The 25,342-nt window shown below is 32.7% G+C and overlaps 2 protein-coding genes across 2 annotated transcripts; one reads left to right on the top strand and one right to left on the bottom strand.

Moving 5' to 3' along the window:
• Nucleotides 1-5,208: 5,208 nt before the first annotated feature.
• Nucleotides 5,209-21,937, top strand: LOC147064117 (uncharacterized). Its single transcript, XM_085958716.1, has 8 exons — nucleotides 5,209-5,396; nucleotides 5,655-5,778; nucleotides 6,119-6,247; nucleotides 7,249-7,472; nucleotides 9,460-9,716; nucleotides 16,343-16,591; nucleotides 17,900-18,104; nucleotides 20,038-21,937. Exons 1-8 carry the CDS (start codon nucleotides 5,310-5,312, stop codon nucleotides 20,224-20,226), a joined length of 1,464 nt encoding a protein of 487 aa, XP_085814842.1. The 5' UTR covers nucleotides 5,209-5,309; the 3' UTR covers nucleotides 20,227-21,937.
• On the bottom strand, nucleotides 11,802-25,068 carry LOC147064116 (uncharacterized). The gene is made up of 2 exons (XM_085958719.1): nucleotides 23,223-25,068; nucleotides 11,802-12,452 (listed from the first exon to the last, which is right to left on the bottom strand). Exons 1-2 carry the CDS (start codon nucleotides 23,968-23,970, stop codon nucleotides 12,043-12,045), a joined length of 1,158 nt encoding a protein of 385 aa, XP_085814845.1. The 5' UTR covers nucleotides 23,971-25,068; the 3' UTR covers nucleotides 11,802-12,042.
• Nucleotides 25,069-25,342: the final 274 nt, after the last annotated feature.

The raw sequence follows: 25,342 nt of genomic DNA, 5'->3' as shown, positions 1-25,342 counted from the left end.
TCACAATATTTTTTTTAAATGAACGTAGTCCGAGTAATTTTTAACAGAAAAAAACTCTTATTTGAAACGAGACATGTTTACAATCACACATATTTTATTTTGTTCAGGTAGAACAGTTACAAAAAAGTACGGAAATAACTAAAATAAAAACAATTGTTTAATTCGAGGGAAATTCTCAATCACCCAGTATTTGCCAACATTCAATGCACGTTCTTTTTCCATAATTCCTAACTGATGACTCGTTTCCTTGATGTATTTCCTTCCACTTTAGCAACATTCTGGGTAAGGTCAGACATTATTTCGTTGTATTTCTACTAAAAACTTGAGACACTTTTGATAACGCGAACTGCTACAATGGCCATGTTGATTTTTGCAAATGCTTGATGCTAATTAGCTGTCTACAAGGTCGCATGGACTCATCGCCCTTTGGAACAAACCTCACCGTGGAATTATCGCCGATAGGAACTCATAGTGATTTTGAAACTCTCTTTTCATATGAATTTATCACCGTTAAGAACGGAACAACATTATAGTGTGGAGCGCTACCGGTAGAAAAAAATGTTATCATTATCTCAATTTTGACTAAAAGTGGACTTATCGTATATAGGAACTATACGACTCATTTCTAGTATAGGCCAGATCAAGATGTTAAATTTTTTTCCAGATGGAGCCTTCTGTCATTTTCCTATCAATATGTAAAAATTAAATAAATAAGCATCTTACCAGGGTTTTTATAAAAAATAGTGATAGAGTATACGCTTTATAACTACACTTTACTACTACCAGTGGCGGCCGGTGGTTTCCAAAATTGCTTTCATTGGGGTGCACTAAAAATTTTCTTACCTTTTTTAAAAAGCATATCAATTCAGTGTTGTTTCTGTTTAGCAAACACCTCAATCACTTATCATTAAAATCTGGAACTGTTTGTAAAAGTTTTTTCTCAATGCTTAACACAGGTGGACAGTTAAGTCTGTCCTGATTCATGGTAAGTATTTCTTAAAGACGATTTAATTCTTTTAATGGTTGAAAAACACTTTTTACTTTCCACAGATGTCATCGGACCATCCTTTTTTTATTCTGACTCTTATTATTATTATTGATAAAGTCTACGTTTACCAAAATCATTTTAAAACACATAACCTTCACTGATTAAACGATAATTATATGTATTATTATAAATCTTTTATTCAAAATTTATCATTTTAAAACACATACACTTCACTGATTAAACAATAAGTATAATATACTATGTATTACATATTATGTATTATAAATCTTTTATTCAAAATTTATTTTTATGAACAAAATTATCGAAATAACGTGACAAAACACCTAAAAAAGACGACTATAGATCGCAACCACAGAACCATACTGAATTGTATATTTGAATAAAATATTTAAAAAAAAAAAAAAAAAAATGTATAACTGTCGATTGGAATAGGTATGTACGTATTTTTCGACTCTCAGTTACTTCATCTACAAAAAGCAATAAAAGTCCGCGCCGCATTGTTAAAAATATGACATGTGTTATAATAATTCACTCACTTTGAGAAAGAACATGGTAACTAAGATATTATTTTTTTATAAATTATATTCAAATATTTTCAAATATAGAACGATTTAAGGATCGTATCCATAATATTTATGCTGTTAATCAATTTGTGTTCAATATCAGCCTAATTTCAATGAATTTATATGAGATTTAAATAAAAAACAATCTATTTTTTTATCAATCCTGCTAAATCTCAGTTACTACATTTTTCCGCGTAACTGTTTTTTTTTCTGTGTCGAATTTTGTGCTGCGTTCCAAAAGGTCATAAAATTTTGTGTATTTATGAGTAGGTAGTTGTTTATGGGTTTAACGTCTCGGGTTGAACTGTTATTACACAGTGTTATATGAATGGCAAACCAAGATCGATATTAGGGCGCTCACTACAGCGCTCGTTTTCGATGACTGTTCAATGGATGCATGCTTTTCGTAATTGAAGATCTTGGCATAAAAACAGCAAATGTCACAAAACACTTTTTTTTCAGGAGAGGGTAAAAACATAATATCTTGGTTGTCAAAAAAAAATTTATTAATCTGACAATGAGAAATTATAGAGAAACCGTATATGCACTATATAAATGTAAAAAAAATATAAAATTTATTTCGGTTAAATAGATATTTAAAAAAGAATGAGTGTGACATTTGCTGTTTTTACACAATTTTTGGACATTTGTTGTTTTATTGCAAAATTGAAATGATCGAAATGTAAATAGTATGACTAAAACTATAATTTTATTAAATAAAATAAAAAATATATATTTCTGTTAATTTTTAATCATAATACAACTTTTAATAAGGCTTGGACATATTATTTACCAATTAACAAACGACTTCAATGTTTCTAAAAAATCAAGAATTAAATATTTGAAAAAATGTTTTAATCATGTGCGGGTTTATACTGATTAGCTTCATATTATTATTGTTGATTTAATTTAATAAAACACATTTTTTAGTATCTACTTATTCCACTTTTATTAAATAAATCTGGACCGGTTTCGTCCGCCTCTGTTTTTCTGCCAACTGTTTTCAACAGTTGAAAATGTCCCTCTAAGGCGGACGAAACATATTCAGATTTATTTATTAAAAGTATGCAATAAGTATATAATAGCATGGTTAATAATATATCGTAAAATCAAATCGGACCCAAAGATGACGCATGATGTTTATTACTTGAGGCGTCTGTTAAGATAGCCTGAAGCAAATACTTTTGACAGCTTTGATTGTTCACTGGAAAATCTTATTCACTTGATTGGTTTTATGATTATAAAAAATATATCATGGGGCATATAGTAATCATTTAGGAACGGTAATTCCCGTTGACTATTGAGATTATATTTTTATCACAGTGGAACCCAGATTTTACGTGCCAGGAATGCACGTTTTCCCGGTATTTGCGTGTATTTTCTGCAGTTTCGTCTCATTTTAGTGCACTCAGTTCCCTGTTTTACGTTTTTATTTCCCGCAATTAACGTCTGAAATATTCAAAATTCAATTAAATAAATGGTAGGTACCTACATAATCATTGACATGCATATTGAGGTGCAGACGCACGCATGCTTTTCGATTTATAAACTAGGTAAGTAGGTCAAATACATCAATTTATAATATTGACAGAGTTGAAATATACTTATATAAGTAAAAAATATGCGCCACACCGATTTCCATGCTTTTTATTAAAAAAAAAAATACAATATCCCCACTTTTCAAGAATAATTAGTTAAACCAGAGTTTCTCTATCTTTTTGTCTTCCATCCCCGTTTAATGTATATATCAGTGGTCCGCCCCATAAAATTAGCCTGAAAGGGCTACATTGAAAATTTAATTTTTATTAAAATAATAGATATTTAAAATGTAACCATCACCATCCAAAACTAATAAAATGTCAAATACCTGCTTTTGAAAAAAATATTTATGTAGTACTAAAATAATGTGTTTTTTTAAATTAAATCATTAACACAATGGATTTCCACCATGAATTGATAGTTAACACGAAAAAAGAAAACCGATTAGCCTCGTCTGACACCATCACTATCAGCAAGTTAAACGATACATTTATTGGGTTTTGTAAATATTTAACTACGAGTAATTTAAAAATATTTTTTTATTTAGCTCCTTTCAATGGAACTAATCCACTATATGTTGTTTTAAATGCAATCGTGACTTGCATTTGATTTTTATTCACTACATTGAATCTATCCCACAGCCTAGAGAGAAACTGAAATGTTCGCAAAGCACTTCTCCCTTACTAGCCTGGTCTAGTTTGTACATTATAACTAGCCTACAAATTTTTACCGAAAAATGCCAAAGTTTTAACCTATATTTCATATTAAAAAAATCTTTTTCTCCGGTCTCTAGATTTTATAATGAAGGGCCCAGAATTTTCCTTATTGCATCCAACTGAACAATAATGAAAGTCACCGTTATTTGGTAAAAACGTTGCATGGTTTTGTTATTTTTTCTCTTTCGAGACGTTTCAGATATCTATGCTAGTAATATCTATGATAAAATATAAAAACAATCATTAGAAAACGTTATAAAAAGCAATGATTAAACGAATCAAGGATTATTTGACAGCTCAGACACTAAATTGTATGGAATGTATACTAACATTACTAACGCCGCCTGGTGATAAAAGTGTAGAACTACTGGACCTTTGCTGTTTTTACACAAAAATGCCTGGACTATTGCGGTTTTTAGAAAAGTGGCATATTTTTGAGAGCAGATTTGAGGGACTTATGATTTTTTTTTTAAATATATCTTTGCACAGTTGTATGTAATCATACACAGGGAATATAGAAATGCAATAAAATGAAAATGGAAAAAAGTGGACATTTGATGTTTTTATGCCAAGATCTTCAATTTACATGGATTAAATTGCGATAAACGAGTGATGGCCTATGAATAGCATTGTAGCGCATTGAGAGATGTTTAGGAAAAAGGAGTGCAGCGCACATGCATGGTGTTAGAGAAGCCGCCGCTGACTACTACTACTTCTTTTCCTGATTACCTCGCATAAAATTAAATCAAATGATATTCACTTGTATTAATATATGTATGGGTGGTTGTGACTGGTCCTCCGCCGTTTTTAGCTGTCAGTCGCCATTTTGGAATTCAGCTATCTTTTTGTCATCGAATTATGGTACGCAGTCCAAGAAATGATAGTATTTCGGTAAAAATTATAGGACGTGTTGAAAATGTAAGTTTTTTGTTTGTCACATAAACATAATGGATAATTCGAGAAATTCCGATGCCCTGCTTTATTTAAACACCCTTACAATCGAAAAATGCTAATCGGCGAATTCAATTAATTCCATTTTTCAAAATTGTGGTATTTTTGATGTACTATACTTTTTAATAGTACGCGGACCAAAATGTACTATAATTATAGTTCGGTTGGCAACATTGTGCTCACTGACAGCTGATGGCAACGAGCGACGGCGGAGAACCAGTCAAAAAACCCTAGGAATTTTTCGGTTAATACATGTGCACAAACGAAAAAAAATCGTGCACAAACAAACGCACCCAAAAAAAGTTGGAGTTTTCACTTTGGGTGATCCAGGTAAATGGACCTCAGCATTGAAAAAGATGGCAACACACTCTCATAGCTAACCATAGACTAATATATGCACCAAATTTTAAAAAGTAGTTTGTACTTATCTATGTTTGTAGCTGTCAAACTGACAAACATACCTCGTACATGTGACAACTTGAACTTACATTTATTAGTCTATGCAACTTACAACTACCGTCGCTTTGAATCATGTATAATATTCGCCCAGATGGATTTTCTGACGATGATAGTGACTTATCTGATTATGAGGATGAATTTGGGTTCATCACTGGGAGTGTATGTTTACTTTTTTATTACTTTATTGCCCCCCTTCAGCTATTTTAAATTTATTTGCACCTAGTAGATGCCCACTGACATTGAAAGTTCTAAAAAATGTCAAAATAAACTCCCGAGAGTATCTACCTACTTATCTGCACTAGTACACTGTTGTTAAAAATATAGGTATTCAAACACGCTTCCAATTAAAACAATGTCTGCAAAAATGAGATTACTTGGATTTATATGTGTATCTCACAGGCTTTATTTAAATTTCAGAGTACCATACGAAAAAGAAAGAAGACCCCGCCGCCTAAAGATCCCATGATAATAGTGGAAGAAAATTTACAAAACGCAGCTTCAACCGGCGATTTGTTAGTTTTACAAAATATTTTCAATGGAGGTAAAATACTCAATACTAAATGATTATATTTTTAGCCAATTGTGCCGCAGAGGTGGCCTTGAGCTTTTATGATTTTTTTTTAGGAAAACAGTTTATTCCATTGAGACAATTATAATAAATACTTTTCGATCCAATAATCGTTGATTGAAAATTTGAAATTTTCGTACATTTTGATGCACCATTATCACAAACTAAGATATATCAGGTAATATTAGGTTTGGTCTAAAAAGAAAGTTGTAAAATCTCATGACCACCTCTGCGGCACATTAACCTTTTTTTATTAATCTGGCAATAGCATGTTTAGTGTACCGGTAAATAATAGTGTTTTGATGTTTTATAGATGTAAAAATAGATGTGGATTCCTTTCTACCCGGAGGATTGACAGCGCTAATGTGTGCGGCAGATGCATTACACGGTCCAATTGTGAAAGTCTTATTGGAGAAGGGCGCAAATCCAAATATTAAGAGTGGTGAGTTTTCCTTAACGTGCTCCGAGATTTATTTGCCTGAGCCTCACTGGCATAAAAACATTTTTTCACTAATGTTGAAAGCCCATAAAATGTTTTTTAGAAAATATAATAGAATCTACTATCCTTACCACACGCGATTTTAATCAGGTGAATCATGAGATGCAATAGGTAATTTCAAAAGGAGAAAAATTTAGACTGCTTAAAAAATTTTAATACCTACTCATTTTTCATCTTTAACCCCTTGGTACCACGGCAATTTGATAGATACTGTTAAAAAGTTCCACACTGTTTTATACCGTTTTTTTGTTAAAATAATATCTTTCTTAAAAATAATAATAATGTGACAATTCTTCTTGTATTTTATTCATAAAATGAATTCCCTCAATGAGTACTATAGAATAATTTTTATTTTGGAGAAAAAATACTCGGGTTATATTTTATTACTTACAGTTGACATGTTTTGCAATATAAATACTTATTATTTTATAAAATATGGTATCACTATTAAGTTAAAATTAAGTTAAAGAAAGCCGAATTATCGCCTTGTGCTATTTTTAGCAAAGTACACAAAGCTAATATATCCGATCTGTAATGATCTGTGCTGTTATAATTAAATATTGTCTGAGATCTGTAAGATAATCGCTTTGTTGACCGGATGTATGCCACAAGCGCGTATACGCGCTCTACAATTCCGTACACGCAAGGGTGGCCATAGAAAATGAGCGTGTATACTTGCTGTGCTTTACACTCACATACTAGCCCCGATTGATTGTTTTAAATAATTAAATATATCGTACACACATTGCCATCTCTTGGAATCATGGTGAAATACTTAACCGAAATACAAGACATCCTTTATGATTACCCACTTTTAATATATTTCCAACGAAAAGATAATATTATTATTGTAAGGTTTAATTCGCGGCCCACTAAGTGCCGCCATGCTAATACCTCCCAATACATAGAATACTTGGTAAAGGATTTCATTTTAATTTTTCCAGATGGCTTAACTGCGCTCATGTACGCATGCAATAGCAAAACGAAACAGTTCATTGCAAGTTATGAATGCGTACAAGAACTGCTGAAGAAAAACGCTTCTGTAAATATCATATCCAAGTATGGTGTCAGCGCTTTGATGATGGCCATACAGACCGGTAAAGAAGATGTTGCCAATATACTTATAAAGCAGTCAAACCTGGCCATCAAGGATGCCAAAGGATGGACAGTAAGTGAGATGAAATGAGTAAATATAATATATCTGACACCGGTGTATACAGGTTTGATACAGTCAATTGTTTCGTTTACCTTGATTGTATCGTCAATCAATATAATAATAACACAAAGGAAACTAAATGACCACAAGGACATCGTAATATCCGCTGGTTTGACGAACTCATAAACTTCAGCGTATGTACTTACTTGGCAGCGAAGAACGTGGGACCGAGAAGAATGGAGGGAGTTAAGGGATGTCTTCATCCAGCAGTGGATCGACTCCAGCTGAAATATCATATATAATGATAGATCTTGTTTTTCCTTTTTTTATCTATAGGACAATTTATGGACACCATGTAGCACTTCGCGGTTATTCAAGAAAATACAAAACTTGTTGCAACATTTCTTCTTCTTTGGCCTTCTTAGTTGGAACATATTGTCACCTCGAGGCGCCTCCAAGAATTCCTGTCGCTCGCCAGTTTTCTTGCATCGCTCCATGTCAAACCAGCATCCGGTAGCTCTGCCGTATATACTCTATAGCAGTGGCGAAGGGTGGAGGTAGGCTGTTAAGATCCGCCATAAATAGTGCACATTAAACTTTTTCAGACATACATATTTGTTTTCATTGAAATAAGACTACAATTTACAGATAATGTTGGTTAGATTTTAAAAAATCAATTAAACCCTGAAAAACCAAGCCATAATAGATAATAGTCAAAAAATACACGTCTATCAATAAAATATCTAAAATTATGCAATTAAATCATACATAACTTTGAGCATTTTATAGATAGAATAATATTTTTTATTTATTATAGTTTGATTTACGCAGGACTTAATGAATTAAAAAAATGAACCAACAATATGTGTAATATGTAGTTTTAATCCAACGAAAACAAATAACTATGAGTGAAAAATTGTGCACAATTTTGTCGTATTGCCCAAATTAGACCAAATCTATTATGGTTTCGTTTAGGCAGGGTTTAATTGATTTTTAAAAACTAACTAACACCATCTGTAAATTGTAGTCTTAATTCAATAAAAACAAATAAATATGACTAACATAGCTTAGTGTGCACTATTTATAGCGAATCTTAACAGCCTACCTCCACCCTTCGCCACTGCTCTATAGATAGTATTTAGCGGCCTTCCAGGACGCCGGAATCCGGTCGGCTTGAAGAACAGGCAAGCCAGGTTGAAATTCTCTTCTGGCATCCGCTACACGTGGCCAAGCCAGGTCCAACGTCGCGTCTTCACTCTCAGCGTGTTGAGAGGCTGCTTGGTTCGCTTTCTTATCTCCTCGTTGCTCCTAAAGTCATACCACTGCACACCCAGTATCCGCCGCAAACATCAGTTTTCGAAGCTCAGTATACGGTTACTCTGAGCCTTCGTAAGGTGCCATGATTCGCTACCGTAAAGCAGCACCGTCAGAATGCAAGCGCCGAAAAAGCGGCATTTGGTTTTGATCGAGTACTATCGTGAGTCCCAGACACTCCGCATTGTGTTGAATGTTGCTTCAGCCATTCCCATTCGGATAGCGAGCTCTGTCTGCAAAATGCCATCTCCCATGATGTGTACCCCCTGGTATTTGAAGCTGTTGACTCTCTGGATGCTATTTATTTTGTATTACATATACATATTAACATTTATGTATTACATATCGTCTCTGTTCTGGCAGAACACACTAACTGGAGAATACTAGTTTTGAGTAATTTGACTTTGAAGTTTTTAAAATGTTCAAAATGGTCTATCATGTGAGTTTATTAAGTAATCGTAAAAAGGATGACTTTAAAATAAAGACTGTTTATTTATTCACTTTTTTTATAATGTTTAAAAACCCAATTTGCAATACGTTTTTTAAGTATACAACGAAAAGCCAAGCTCCAATAATATTATTACTTATTTAAAAATGACCCCCTAAGTGTTCTACCTAGGGCCGCCAATGGGTACATCAATGATCTTGTTATTATTTCCATCAAACTGTTTTTGTTTTTTTTTAGGCAGTAACTTATGCTGTTCAATACAAGGAAGTGAATATACTCCGTCGACTGGCTGAAAAGGGGGCCAGCTTAGAGGAGAAGGACATTTACCATAAGACTATAAAAACAATGGCGAAAGAGATTGGCCACCAGGAAACGATTGATGTCCTCAAAGAACACTTTGTAGAGATGGAAGACGAATATGAGAACACTTGTATCTTTCATGAGATTGAAAGTTGGCATGACATGTTTCCAGCCGTCATGACAAACCGCGATAAGTAAGTCTTATCATTAAGGAGTATTGAGTTGCATTGTAATTGGGGATTGCAATACCGGTATTTCAAAACCGTTATCCCAGTATTTTTCGATACCCAAATACCGGTTTTAAAAATCAGATAATACCGATATATTCGGTATTGAAAGTGGATATAAAATGTATTAATTAATATAAACGGTTTAACAGGACTGTAATTTTTTTGTCGGGTTATGTGTGTCTGGTTTATTTCCGTTAGCCTTCGACTTTGGTGGCCAGTAGCTCGCGAGTTTTAAAAGTTGTCAGGTGTATTTTTAGATGTAGGTATCTGAAATCGCGGTAAAATACTATTCATTTATATAATCATTAGTACCTCAGTCCTAATGGCAAATATTTCATGATGTCTTTGCACAATGTTTATACAATAATGGAGAAATATAATTTCGGTTCACTTAAAGTGTTTGGTTTTACTTGTTATGCGATAAAAGTAAAGAAGTTGCTAAGTGTAAATGTGTAAAGGCTTAATTACACCGACAGACGCACAGATCCAACCGGATCCAAGGATCCACGCCGACCGTCGTGAGGAATCGGCATTGCACTATATGCAATTACACGCAAGGATTCGAAAGTGTTGACCCTTGCTTATGATTGGTTTACAATAAACATAGTGTTGCTATTATTAAAAATATAGGTTTACCAAAACCTATTTCTTTGTTAGATTTGTGACTACACTGACCAGTTTTCCCTCCCATATTTACGTCAAAACTCAGCTGTCAAAAGTATATTTCGAGTCGCGGCCATTTTACAATGGCTCTTGTCTTATAGAAAATATTTTAGTTTTGTATACGTATCATTCTTAATTTAAGTATATAATGGATAACTACATGGCGTGTTAGATTGATTGTAATGAGTATTGCTATATTATTACAACCTGCTCAGGAGTACAGGGCTCGCCGTAAACGAAAACACTGGGTCAAAAAGAGTCCTAAAATAACACAAGAAAATGAAGTCTACTTATAAAGCGTTATAGGTAAATCAATATTCAACTGCATTATGAACACAGTGTACAGATAGGTACCCACATACAAAAATGCCACTGGTAAATTTCTTGAATATACCACAATCAGAATAATAAAAAGGTAGGTACTTGATTTATCGTTGCCAATAACATCTGCGATGTCTTCAAATATCCTATCTTTTAAATTATTTTTAGAATATATAATATTCCACACCGTCTCTGGTGTGTATTAATTCAATGAGGAGTGTATTCTCGGCGCTACTCCATACTGTTCGATTTTTTGCCATCTTGACAGTTGTTAGTTGATAGTACAATGAGTGAAACCCCGATTCTACGGTTTTCAAGGGACACTAAAAAAAAATCCTATACCATTCATCCGATTGCAATGAAACTTTGGTCAATTGTGAGCACACCCGCAAAGATTTCTGATTTGGTACAACCATTATCTTCTTCTTTTTCTTCTTCTTTTTCTTCTTCTATTCTTATGCGTTCTTATGCCATTCATCCGATTGCGATGAAATTTTGATCAGTTGTGCGCACGACCGCAAAAGTTTCTGAATTAGTACAACCATCTTCATCTTTTTCTATTCTATCTTCTTCTATTTGTATGCGTTCCTATACCATTCATCCAATTGCATTGAAACTTTCGTCAGTTGTTGTGCGCACACCCACGATAGTTTCTGGATTAGTACAACCATCTTCTTCTTCTCCTATTTGTATGCGTTCCTATACCATTCATCCGATTGGGATGAAACTTTTGTCAGTTGTGCGCACACCCCCGAAGGTTTCTAAATTAGTACAACCATCTTCTATTTGTATGCATTCCTATACCATTCATCCGATTGCAATGTAACTTTGGTGAGTTGTTGTGCGCATGCCCGCAAAGGTATAAATATTTTAAAAAACATCGATTTTTATAAAAATATAAATGTGTATAGATCTACCATCATAAATTGGCGTTTCAGCGAGGGCGCTAGTATGACATTGAGAATGTTGCCATAACTAACAAAAAAATGGTTATTTATACATTTTTATTGGTAGTAGATTTATGTACAAAAATATTAAAATAAAAAATAAACACAATCAAAATAAAAACGCGTTACTTTCTTTATAACCATGAGGAAGAAATGCATAGTTGGAAAAATCATAAATTGTAAAATATAAAGTAGTATTGTGTATATTTTAGTCATGGAAAAAATATAATAAAAAAGGCGAAAATAAATTAAATTCACTCTAAAGACAGTAAAATAGTATCAAAATCAATGGAATTTTAAATAAAACACGATAACAAACTATAAATTACACAAACAATGTAGAAATTATATAACTACTATTATAATGGTTCAATTCCAGATAGACTATCATCCGATTCTGTGTCACTCTCAGGACCGTTTACGGTAAAAATAAAACCATCCATTTCTGTATCCATAATAGCATCTCTGGCGTAATATTGCTCTTCCAATTTTATGACATGCTTACACACATTTTGCCATTCTTCTGTGGTAATACTTTCAAAGGCTGTTTCCGTTAATCCACATATATTGCTATTCAATTGTCCTACATTTTTTTGAGCAACCCTCCGTTTCATTGTGGCCCAGATTAATTCTATCGGATTAAGGTCACAGTGATATGGTGGGAGTCTTACTACCGTGTGACCATGACTGGCAAGCAGTTCGTCAATGACGTATCTCTTTGGACCTTTGTGGGATAAAATTAATTCATAAAGTTGGCTTTTTCGCATTTCGTCAACTGGAATTCTACGTTCAAGAAGGAAGCCAATTCTTCATTTCACCTATGCGATTACCCATTGTTGGACATTTATCCTGCTGCACCGAATGGTAAGATGCATTATCCCCTACTACGATTGAGTTTTTGGGTAAATTGGGTAAAAGTCTTTCTATTACCCATTTTTTAAAATCGTCAGCATTCATGGAATCGTGGTAATCTCCTGTGGATACATGTCGATAATTCTGACGAGGCGTTATTATGGAATTCGAACTTGTAAATGTCAGTTTAATTAATATACTAAATTTTGTAACTCCGTTTACATTCACAAATAATAAGTAAGTATTTATTTATATTGCTATCCGACATTAATATTTTTTTATATCATAACTTTGAACAAAACTAAAAAAACAGAAGAAATTACTTGCGTTGTAATATAAATGCAACTTGGTAACACTGAAAATAAAACTCTGTCTGTCATGGCCGCTACCCGTTGTATCGCGTTATCAATAGGAATAATCAATCCCTTTTGTCTTTTCTCGTCATCGCAGAACTGCAATACTTTTAGAATGATGTCTCTGGCATTCCCACAAACTGTTTTAGAACTACTTGCCATTATGCACTATACTTATTTCTTCTGTATTTTCAATAATAAAATATATATCCCGAATTCTGCACGCTGACGTTTGACAATGTAAACATTTGACTCAGTCTGGAATAAATTTGTCATAACGTCCAATCAGTAAACGCTACTGAGTTATTTTTAGATTGCACTTCGTCTGCATTCATTTTTTCGTGGAGACATTATAATTGGTTGTTGATTATATTAAAATATAGCTTACTTTAAATACTTACAAATTAATTGGTGCTAAGTAGCTATCGAATAATGTCAAATATTATAAGGTCACATTCGTTTACTAATAATCTAAAATGCTCTTTTTATATTTACAAATGTACAAACAATAAAAATCTTGCGAGCAAGAAAATCAGCATACTTAAATTAGCAACAAACACACGTTTGATTATAAAATACTATATCAAATATAAAATTATGTATAAGGTACATTTCTTATTTAGAAGGATAAAGCTTTTTTTACTTGTTGATCTTTTTTTTATATTTTGTAAGTAAGTATATTTTATGTATCAACACTAAATATAATGTGTTTTTTTATATTTTGACGCCATGAGAGTTAGATAAACGCAAGCGCAATCCATAATTCGAGAAACATGTTGTAAAATTAAATGGCGTTTGTGACAAATTTATCCTCGATAGACAATTTTAGTTTCAAATTCGACCGGCCGCCAACTTACGATGGTAGATCTATATAACTTGAAATCATTTTTATTTATATTCTTTTTATGTTTTTTAAAATATATATAAAAAATATTAAAACTATGAATTAGTCAAAAATCTTTTATTTTAATACTATTGAAGAATATATTTGGATATTTGTATGTACCGTCCTGGTGTCAGTTTTTCTTTATACACATCCACACGCACATTCAGTTTTCGACAAAATTTGGATGGTAGACGGAGGCCAACGAGCCAGAGTGCATGGCCGGGGTCTCGATTTTCAGATTTAACCCGCTGCACCCTGAGTACAGTTTTACGGTTTTTATGGAAAAAGGCCGCTGCGTACAGGTCCTTAAAACGCGGAAGTTAATGCTGCAACCCCCTATTTTTTATTGAAAATGTCGCTAGAATGTGTACATTTAAAAAATATTGGCGTTTATTTCAGCTCGATCCGAAGTCAAATGGCAAAATTAGATGCAAATAATTGTGTTATTAGAATCGCTAATCGGTAGGGAGCCAACCGACGCGGGCGACGCAGTGCTGCCAAATTTTGTAATGAATCCAATTCAAAAAGGCTCAGCGAGACTCACCCTATGTGCAATTTTCAGCTCTGACAGATTGCATATAGATAATCTGATGATTTCGCGTAAACATTTCCATTGCGTTTCCATGTTTTTTAAATTCAATCCTTTGCACTCTACGTATTAAATTTAGAATTTTTAATTTTCAAATATTAAACCATTCCACTCCAGGGCAGCTTCGGGTGATACTGCTAGTACGTATATACATTACACATTCATTTTTTTAAAAAGTCCTTAATACTAAGTTGCTTCTTTGCAGTTTCGCACTGCAATTTTAATAAAGACCCCTCAAAGTCGCATAGTTTTCTAACAACAAATTCGTCTATATCTTTGGAATAGAAAACTGATTTTATTTTTTCGAAGGCCAATAACACTTCTGTGAATGTCAGAACAGGTTCATTATTGCGTTCTTCACAATCTCCTTTTTCACTGCTGTCATTAGTTGTATCACATAATGACTCGTATCATAAACAATTCTACGAAAGCGAAATGCAAAATATTCAACAAAAACGGTCAATCAGGATAATATTTGTGATTGGACCATAATATTTAGACGATAGATCGAGGAAAACGATAAACCGGGGAACGGTTAATGTGGGATTATTTAACATTATTCTTATCGTTCATGCGGGAAAATGATTTATGCGAGAACGATAGATCGGGGTTCCACTGTACATATTGGAAAGAGAGGTGATGTTGATCGCACGATTGGTGTATTCAGAATGGCGCGTTTAGCTACGCTACGCTAAGCAGGCGACAGCTTCAGATATTTTCGTACGTTCTCGGCAATCTTCGATAGTAGAATCGTGGCAAAAAAATAGGATTTTTTCCAAATTGCTCATGATTGTTCACGACTGCGGACGATTCAAAGTGACGTTTAACCATAGATGATATTATCTTTTCGCAATCGTGGCAGACGGTCGGGCCAGACGGAATCTGCCAATGTAATTTGAGCATTATAAAACAGGTGAAATTACCAGTGGAGCACATACACATCCAAGAACACTTCATAAAATATGTTTATTGAAAAATCATTCGAAAAAGAAAGTGCCAATAGTTCAACTACATACTATAATATAGGTATTTGTAAACATCAGCACTTCTACCATATTATATATGATAGAGCGAGAGGGTATATATATGTATCGACACCTCCTACGTAAAAAGCCATAACTGCGTTTTTGGCTATTTTGACTTGATTGCCTTTTATTAAATAATTTTAAAGATGATACAACAATGATAATCCAAAAAAAAAAAAAAAACAATCAATACATAATACCTATATATCAAACAACTAAAAAATTACAATTTCAGCATTAAAAATTAACGTTGTAGTGTAAATTAAAATTAATCGTACTACTGAAGAATACCATTTTGCAGTTCCGGCCTTATACGTAGGAGGTATCAATCCATACCCTCTTGCTCTATCACAACAACCCGAGATTGGAAACAGGTTATCCGAATCTTCAACTTTAGTTTTAGTCGACTGTTCCAAAGATGGGTTTATAGCCTGAAACAGCTGTCAATGTAAATGACTCAATTAAAGTAGAAATAACTTTGTTTCAAAACCATTATAATGGAGTTCAGTTGAATTAATTAATTGATTAATAATTTTATTAGAGAGAAGGATGCAATTGATTTTGGGAAAGAATAATTTCAAAATATGACTCTAAATTAGATAAATAAATACCTATCTCCTCATCTACTATCTGTAATCATTCATGATTTTTGTGTCGTCTGTGTCGATATGTCAATATTTTTTTAATGTCTGTTTCTCCATTCTTCTCGTTCACAAAATTCTCATGTTATAGTTGAATGAAAACGAAGTATTGTTTGTATTTATTTGAATCCGCATCCTCAGAGTCTGTAATGTCGCTCCTCCTCTCGCCTCTATTTTGTCGACCTTTATGAAGGATTTGAACCGATAAACAACAGTCAAACCTCAGAAAATACCTGTCATATTCTGGTTATTTAATATTAACTCTTCCCGAATTCTATGCATGTCTAAAATTTAATTTATTCATTTGTTTCAGACCTGCATACTACAATGATATTCCCATGCTACTCCATGGCATGCGCTGTGAGCGATTGCAATCGTATATTCAGAGCCAGTCAATGGACCTGGAGACGTTCCTCTGTGTCAGTAGTCAAGAGCTGATGAACCTGTTTGAGATTCTCCCATTTGAGCGAAAGAGAATAATCGCCGGACTGTACAGGTTCCACACCAGGAGATGGCGGCTTGAGACAGTTGCCGGCCTTAAAAGTGACAAAAAAAAAATCGAGTAAGTCCAGTTTTTTTGAAATTCATATTTTTATGTCTTATTTTACTATCAATTGAAATTTTATTTCAAAATAATATTTGGACCCGAGGGTGCAAGTGTCATGTGAAAAATGCAGCTTTTTCAATTGTGGCAATAAAATTAATGAATTCCAACCTTATTTTCATATCATACATTCTGTGTATATTTTCTAAACAATATTTATCATTATAGTGTGAAAATATTCACGATAAACATGTTGTGTCGGTAAGTTTTCACGAATATTTATCATTCTGTTCCTATTTCATCTTTTTTAAAGGATTTATTTTATTCCGAAAATAGTTGGCCTACAAGTGTCCACCTAGTAAAAATTGGCTGGCAGTGATAAGGTTAATTGACAATGACTATTGGTAATTAAGTATAAAGAGATGAAAATATCAAATAATCGAGAATGCATTTTAAATGAGATAATTTTTGCTCTTTGAAATAACAAAAAGTTACATTTTCCATTTACAAACCTTAGGCGCAAAGCCCACAGGAGACAGTGGAGCGACGATGCATGCGTAAATTATTCGAGCAGTGCTATCACTCAAACAAACCACAATGTGAGTCCACGGTTTACACTGCTAGATGCTTACTTAATCAGTGACATCTATTCTCCAACACCACTAGCAATGGTTGTTGTTAGTCCTATTGATCTGAAATTTTCGTTAATCTATGCTTCATGGTCGGTTTCCAAATACCAATGTAAAAATATATAATATGCGCCTTTGATCTACTTTTCGAGATAATGAAAGGTAAACATTTTACTACTTCACTAATACAGTGCGTTCGGTGGTACATATGTGCTTGTAAAACTTCAATGAATTTCACACCATGTCATGCTGCCTACAATAGGGTCCAGATATATAAACAAAACTATAACCATGATTTATGGTATTTTTGGCTGAAACAGAATAGTCCGATATTGACTAAGTCTCATAGCGCCCGTACACGTGTATGGATTTACTGCCAGCAATAGTGCGTATATCGCGGCCAAAACAAGAAAATCTACTGTAAGCATGCATTATCCTGCAGTTGGCAAGATTGCATGCATGAATCAAAAAAGTTCGGAAGCTTCTGAATTATTCACTGTCAGCAGTAAATCCATGCACATCTAAAGGGGGTTCATTTTTTTTAAACTAATGTTTTTTTTTTTAAATCAGTAATATTCCTAGAAAAACTTAATTTCCAATGAATGTTTATTGATATAATATGTACTAAACGAGTATGTTCTCAAAATTGTACTGTAAAATCTAGTTAATGATACTTTTTGAATTATTTTCTTTTCAGCCTCGTGGCATTCCTCACCGCCCTTGGATCTCATTTAAAACTAGTGACTGTTTTCAAATCGAGTGTCCAATACACATTGAACAATCTAAAATTCGATACTGCCCAATACACTCAACCAGAATATTATGATACAATTAAAGCTTTTTTAAAAGAAATTCAAATAATGAAAAATGAATTAAGGCTACTTAAAGTCTGCATTAAAAGGGTAATTTTCTTATGTTTGTTTATTGACCATAACACAAAAGGATTATACCTTTTTGATTATAACATATGATAGCGATTCCAGAATGTTTTATTATAAGTAGTTGAAATTGGAAACGATAGAAAAGTTAATATTATTATTCTCTCTATTGGCATAATTTTTTGTAAATATAAACGAAAATGTTACCCTGCTCTCTACATTTCACTTTGATTTACAATTTTACACATTTGTATTGTTTATATAAATATGATGGTTCATTGTATAAATAAAATCTTTAGGCCTTTTATCTCAGTGCAGCTCATGCACATAAATTTCAAGCTTGCTACAATTAATCTGGAATGTGTAATGACTTGCAACTCATTTAATCATCAGCTTTATAGTGAAACAATTTAATCTTGAACATGTACATAAATGCAATTTTTTGTAGTGCGTAAGCAATTAGATAGGGCAAATGTGATTATTGTTACGGTTGTTGTTGTGGAGTATATTTACATCAACAATATTGCATCGCTTTCTCTTGTATGGTGTCCATCCATCTATGTCTAGTTTTCTGGCAAAACTAGACTGCGGCAAGTTTTACGTGAAGCGCGGCCGTTTCGAGAACTACAATACTGACAATCCTTTCATAATATATCGCACCGCCACGACGGCGGCCATGACACTTCAACTTATAATTTTCGCACTCTATCAAATTTCATGTTAATGTAGTATGATTATATTATGTAGTACCTTTTTGCAGCTTCACTTTCATATATTTAGGTTCTATCTCCGTACAAGGTTTTATTCAACAACTTTGGTTGAGACATTTGAAATGATGTCAGATTAAATTAATTAGTACCCTCCTACTATTACCACCATGCTAATGCATCAATAAGATTTGTATTCTGATATATTATTATTATGGTTGGAATAATTATTGTTTGAACAAAATAGATGAATTTATTATGCCGCTATTATTAAAGTGCACAAAAAACAAAAATTTCAGTAGATATGAAGGTAGCACAAATCATAGGCAACAAACAAATTATTATTCCTTTCTCAACACAGGTTTTCTATATTTACCTATTCAACCATACTAAACAATATTCTGGAGTTCGTTATCAAGTGTTTTAAAATATACAAATAGTTTGTATTATTAGTAAGTTACATACAGTAAAACCTTGTTATATTAATTCCACGGGACCGAAGATCGAAAAAAAAATCGAATTACGAATTATGAAATGTATGGGGGAAAAATATTAAAATTAAAAAAAAAAAAATTGATTTTCATTAATTTTGTTTACGATCATAGATGTGCCCACCAAATTTCCGATACAATTCTTTCAAATTAAAATCTGTGCTAATACCATGTGTCATTTATCCATTAATTGAAGTTACCAAGTACCTAGCTAGAATTATAGAAAAATACGAAATATTTTTTATTTTTTCAATTTGTCAACACAATTGTTTGGCATTGGTTCTCTAGTAAAAGTATGTGAAAATCCAATAAACAATCAACAATTAAATACCTACAGCCCTGAAACATGTGAGTTATTGTTTTTCCTTTGAGTGGAGTGCAGTTGTGCCACTGATATGTTAATGGGTCATAAAATGTCAGGATTATTTTTATTTCCTTCATAAAATAAGTAATTTATGATGAATTTTCAATGACTGGCTCAGGAAATAGTGTACTTTATAACGATTTATTGAATATTTTTATATGCCAGGACTATGAAATCATTTCAAATTACGAAATTCGAATTAAAGGTATGGTTTTATATGAAAATAATGTTCAAGGGACTTTTTTTTCACGAAAATTTCGAATTACGGCGAATTTTGAATTACCTGTGTTCTTATTAACGAGGTTTTACTGTAGTATTTATTGTATGGTGTTGCCAAAGTATATTATTATACATATTAACTAAATTGTATGGCTAATAAATATTTCTTTTTTCAGATAAACAATCATAAACCAACACCTGCCGATTTGATAACGTCGTCTGACCTCTTGATAACAAAGCCAAATAAGATTCGAAATAAATTGTTGTGTTGCCTAGCTGCTACTGTCATATCTGTGACCGTCTTCAGCTGCCACCGAGGAAAATATTTCAGTTTTTCTTTTAAAGTACCTGCATTCCAATGCTAATAGTGGTTGTACACATAAGTTAGCAATGATATTGCTTTTCTTCAAATAATATGAAATCATGCTATTCAAGCAGTTGCGACCAATCCATTGATATGCTACTCGGCGGCAGCCATTGATTATTTATTACATTACTAGGCTGAGGCCGGAGAATGTGATATTTACTATCATATATTTAGGTCACAACCATATTAGAGTTTTGATGATGTGAAAATCTATAACTCTAATTTACAATAGCATGGATACACTATGTAGTGGTCCATCAAAATACTACATTATATATCCGTGTATGGCGAACATCAATTCTCAAGGCAGCTATTTTTAAGGTTCGTTTTCTGTGGTAAATCAAGAATGTTTTTAAATTTTAATTTTAAAAAATCTGATTTACCACAAAAAGCCAAACATACAAATAGCTGCCCTGAGAAGTGATGTTTTTAGACTTATCAACATAATATTCACACCATACACGGATATAACATGTGTCTTGAAATTTGAATCCATCTCAGTCTTGTGTAGAACTATATGATATTTCTATGGAAAACTTTACACCTAAATGTAGAATAATTTTTGTTTCCACGAACATGAACATGTGGTTTGTCAGACAGTTGGCCTTAACCTAGTTGTCTAGGTGCAACAAGCACGCTGATAGTATATAATTTAACGATAATTTAAGATAAACATATAATTTTTGTTTCATCCCTGATTGCCATATTAATTCTTCTGCCATATCATTGCTAACTTTACACTTCTTGTGCTAGCTATATAGCCACTTCCAAATACTAAAAAATATCATAATATTATTCTAATTTAATGATGCCATACAGGGATTAAATTTGTATTAAAACAAACTGTGGGTGAAGATCATGGCCCCCACAAAGGGGGGGGGGGCTGATAGGGCTCTAGCCTGGGGGCCCGGGCTTAGGTGAGGCGACCAGCTAAATGAGATGAACAGAAAGTAAAAAGAGACTTTATAAAATATTGACCTTTATTTTGTCATGCAATTAAAATTAATTATTTTATTAGGCACAACACAATTATTCCTTTCATCTCTTGTGATTTACAATCTTTATCGCAGTCTACACGCACTCTTGTTTGATTTTGACGAAATACAATACGATACATTAATAAGTAAATCAATTGCGTTTGATTTAAAGCTCAAATTGGAAAAACAATAAAAATACGCAGCTACAAAAAGCGATTACTTTCCGGGTAGTGTTTATGACATTAGGTTTCAGGTGTTTGTTTTGATAATTAACCGCATTTGAGATAATGCATGCCGAGCCGACAAAGAAAATTAACTGAACAAAAGGTGCATTATATAAATAATTTATTTATAACTTATATCCCTGTCCCTGTGGAAGTTTCTGACATGTCTGGCAGTGTAGGCAACTGTAGAATAATTATAGTATTTGTACTATAATTTTGGTGCGCGTACTATGTCCGATATAAAAATGGTATACTACGCCCAAAATACTATACATTTGAATATTGGATAAAAGTTTTTTTTATCATAATGGTTTCATTTCTAGAATAAAAAAAAATATACCAAAATTACAATATTTTCGTATCATAATTTGGTGCGAAGTACTATTATTTCGTAATAAAGGAAAATTTGTCCAACCGAGAGAAAAAATATTTGTGAGGTAAAAAACAGTCCTTGAAATGAATCAGAGTTTTTCAGATTCGCAGGTAAAAAATTTTGATAGGAGGAGGTAAAAAATATGACTAAAAATGAGAAAAATACTATAATTTTTGGGACCACATACTATAATTTGGTCACAAGATGACAGCAACACTGGTCTGTGCAATGTTGCCAACCGTATAATTATAGTAAGTGTACTATAATTTTGGTCTGCGTACTATACTACTGTACGACAACATTATTTAGGCGACAACAGGAAGTCGCCCGTGTCACTTATAGAATATTTCTCAATGTTGTCATTTTTTGAGAAAACAAATCCCGCGAAATTAAGTTTTTAATTTATAACAATTCTATTCTCAATAAGTAATTAATTTATAAATCTAATTATTGTTTGATAAGTATCAATAGAAAAATAATTTCACCTCATTACTATTATATTAGGTTAATTAATACAGCTTAATTATTGAATTTGGAAGGAAATCTATCATTGAACCCACATTAACTGATAATATTGCTGCAGGTATTTATGAATTAAATAATTAGGAGAACACAAATTATGACTAAATAAGTAGAAGTGAAAGATATAACATATTCAATATTATATTGATGACATAATCACATTTTTTTATAATTTACAAATGCCGTCTTTTATATCGTATTTTTAGTAAAATTGTTGTAGAAACACATACCTACTGTGAAAATAATTTTCTATAAATTAAATTATATCCACCTAACATTATAAACTTTAAAACAATATGTACCTACTTATCGGTTTAAAAATACAAGAGGACAACTAATTAACTAACCGTAAATACAAATAAGATTAAAATAATTGATAACATCATATGTAAGGTCATCAACACAACTTTTAAAAGTACATTTCCAAGGACACCATATTAAAAATTGATTAAATCAATCATCATGTGAGGTATTCTACACCAGACATATTGGTTTCATCATCACTCGATACTAATTTATTCACTTTCACTACTGCTATCAAAATTGACACTAAAAACTAAACTTTGGTCACTCATCGTCTCACAACATCTATCTTTTATCATATAATCCTTTTCCAAATGTATTGTGTGTTCACATTGTTTTTTCCAATCGTCCGGTGTTATCGTTCCAAAAGCATCTTCTGTTAGCCTTTGCATGTCAGCTGCTCGGCAATCAACATTATTACTTGCAATTCTTCTTTTCACAAATGACCACATAAATTCTATTGGGTTAAGATCACAGTGGTATGGTGGTAGACGAACTACTGTTGAGCCTTTTTCTTTGATCAGCTCGTCGAATAAATACTTTGGTGTTGGTTTATTTCTATCAATTATTTCTTTTAATTTAGTTTTAACCATATTTTCTTCGAATATAATATTATTTTCTTTCAGCCATTCTTTCATAACGCTTTTTTTATTGGCCATAGTTGGCAGTTTATTTATTTTAACGCTATGGTAAGGGGCATTATCGATAACTATTATAGAATTTGTGGGAATGTTTGGAACAAGGCGTGTTTCCACCCATTGTTTAAAATTAGTTGTATTCATATCGTCATGGTAGTCTCCAGATTTTGATTTAGATTTAAATATTACCAATCCATTATTAATAAACCCATTTTCACTCCCAGCATGTATTATGCATAATCGAGGACCAGCGGATTCCGGTTTCAAAACTCCTCTAATATCATCACTATGCCAACATTTATTCATAACATAGGATGCGTGCACGTATGTTTCATCTACATAGAACACAGGACGATTTTCACCAAGCCGATTATTTCGCATAGTGTTGAGATATCTACCTCTCCACGCAACTATGTCGTGTCTCTCTATGATAACATTTCTTTTAGAAAGGCTTTTTTTAAATTTAAACCCTAGCTTATGTGACCATCGCCGTAAAAATTCTTTGCTTCCTTGAAAGTCCATGCACTCTCTTAAAGAAATTAGTAAGGTTCGCAGCGTCGGAACTTGTTTGCGGACAGTATAAAACTCCTGCACTTTTTGACGTATGGTACATAAGTCCATACTGTCCAACGCAATCTTATTTTTTCCACGGCGTTTTTTTCCAGGCGTTACGATTTTTGAAGAGGAGGCACTCGCTGTAGTCATTTCTTTCTTATTTCTCGAAACTGTCCTTGGGGATATTCCTGTAAATTAATGATACACTTCCTGTAAGTATCTATATAATTTTAAGCATTTTTGTAAATTTTACATCTCTGTAATAATTATTTTAATTACAATAATGTTTATTCTTGAAAATATTCTTCTTGCCAATTTATTATTACACTGCCAGTGTACTTAAATGATCATTTATACTTAATTATTATACGTCTAAAAATATGAATAAAACATATTACGATACACACAACTATATAATAAACAAACATAATTTCCAGTAATTGGGGAAATATTTCTAGTATTACAACACTGAATTTTGACATACCAGACATGGCCGCCACCCGTGATATGGGCTTGTTTAAGTATTGTATAGGCTCGCCTTTTAAATGCGACTCTTTTTCTTCTTCACAATACATCAAAAGTTTACTAATAATATTTCGAACATCACTTCGTATAGTTTTGGACATCTTTTGAATATAATAAGCTTCAAATTACGTAAAAGATAGATGCGTCAAATACAAATGTCAAAAATGTAATGAATAATTTAGGGGCGTTCCTAATTTGAAACCGGAAGTTCGATTGTAGTTCACAGTTTTGCCACGTAGATAAGATCAAGTTGCCGGACAATATATACCTACACGCATCAAAAATTCGCTGTAATATTAAAAAAAGTCGCCTGCGGTGCAAGTTTATTTCGTAATTATTAAAAGTTTTAAATACATGGTTGTGCAATACAGTTTTTTATTATAGTTTATCGATATTAAATACTTTGAGTAGATGCAGGTAGGTACCAACTACCAACTCAACAATACGCTAAATACACATACTAATTTTTACCTCGCGAAACAACATTTGGGAAACGCTGCAGTGTAAAGCATCACACTGCCGTTAACCTTAGTTTTAGATAGGGGGCCCGCCAACAATCTTGGCGTGGGGGCCATGGTGAAGATATTATATAAACTGTCAGTATCTCTGTTCAGTTATTTGTTGATTAACTTTACTAAAAATGTATCCAAAAAATGGTTCTTATGAATATGTTAAACTTTGTGATCATCTTAGTAATAAAATAAGTGTATAAAAATACGACATTGCCAGTATTGCATTTTTATGTATCCGATTAGACCCCTACCTCAGGATATTATTTTGTAATATGTACATAGCTCTGCACACTTAAATTGAGGTGTGCAAGACCAGCTTATAGGTTCAAGCGCTTTGATGTTGTCACATACTCTGCTGTGGTGCAGTTGAATTTACCAGTGGTAAAAGTTGGTAAATCGATAACATATTATGACTATGTTTTCATACTTATCTTCGTATTCTGAGTAACTGATAGCCTCAAACAGCTGATAAGTTTTAATGTGTT

The sequence above is a fragment of the Rhyacophila brunnea genome, unplaced genomic scaffold (genome assembly GCF_057557595.1).
Source record: "Rhyacophila brunnea isolate RB1 unplaced genomic scaffold, BYU_Rbru_1.0 scaffold_8, whole genome shotgun sequence".
NCBI classification, from domain to species: domain Eukaryota; kingdom Metazoa; phylum Arthropoda; class Insecta; order Trichoptera; family Rhyacophilidae; genus Rhyacophila; species Rhyacophila brunnea.
Note: the sequence above shows the minus strand (reverse complement) of the source record. Positions and strands in the feature narration are given on the sequence as shown.

Excerpts from the sequence above, each read along its gene's own strand:
- LOC147064117 (XM_085958716.1), top strand. The coding sequence starts at position 5,310 with ATGTATAATATTCGCCCAGATGGATTTTCTGACGATGATAGTGACTTA. Across the intron at positions 5,779-6,118 it reads ACAAAATATTTTCAATGGAG|ATGTAAAAATAGATGTGGAT; the intron begins GTAAAATACTCA and ends GATGTTTTATAG. Across the intron at positions 7,473-9,459 it reads AGGATGCCAAAGGATGGACA|GCAGTAACTTATGCTGTTCA; the intron begins GTAAGTGAGATG and ends GTTTTTTTTTAG.
- LOC147064116 (XM_085958719.1), bottom strand. The coding sequence starts at position 23,970 with ATGACTACAGCGAGTGCCTCCTCTTCAAAAATCGTAACGCCTGGAAAA. Across the intron at positions 12,453-23,222 it reads TAATATTATATTCGAAGAAA|AAATGCGAAAAAGCCAACTT; the intron begins ATATGGTTAAAA and ends TTCCAGTTGACG.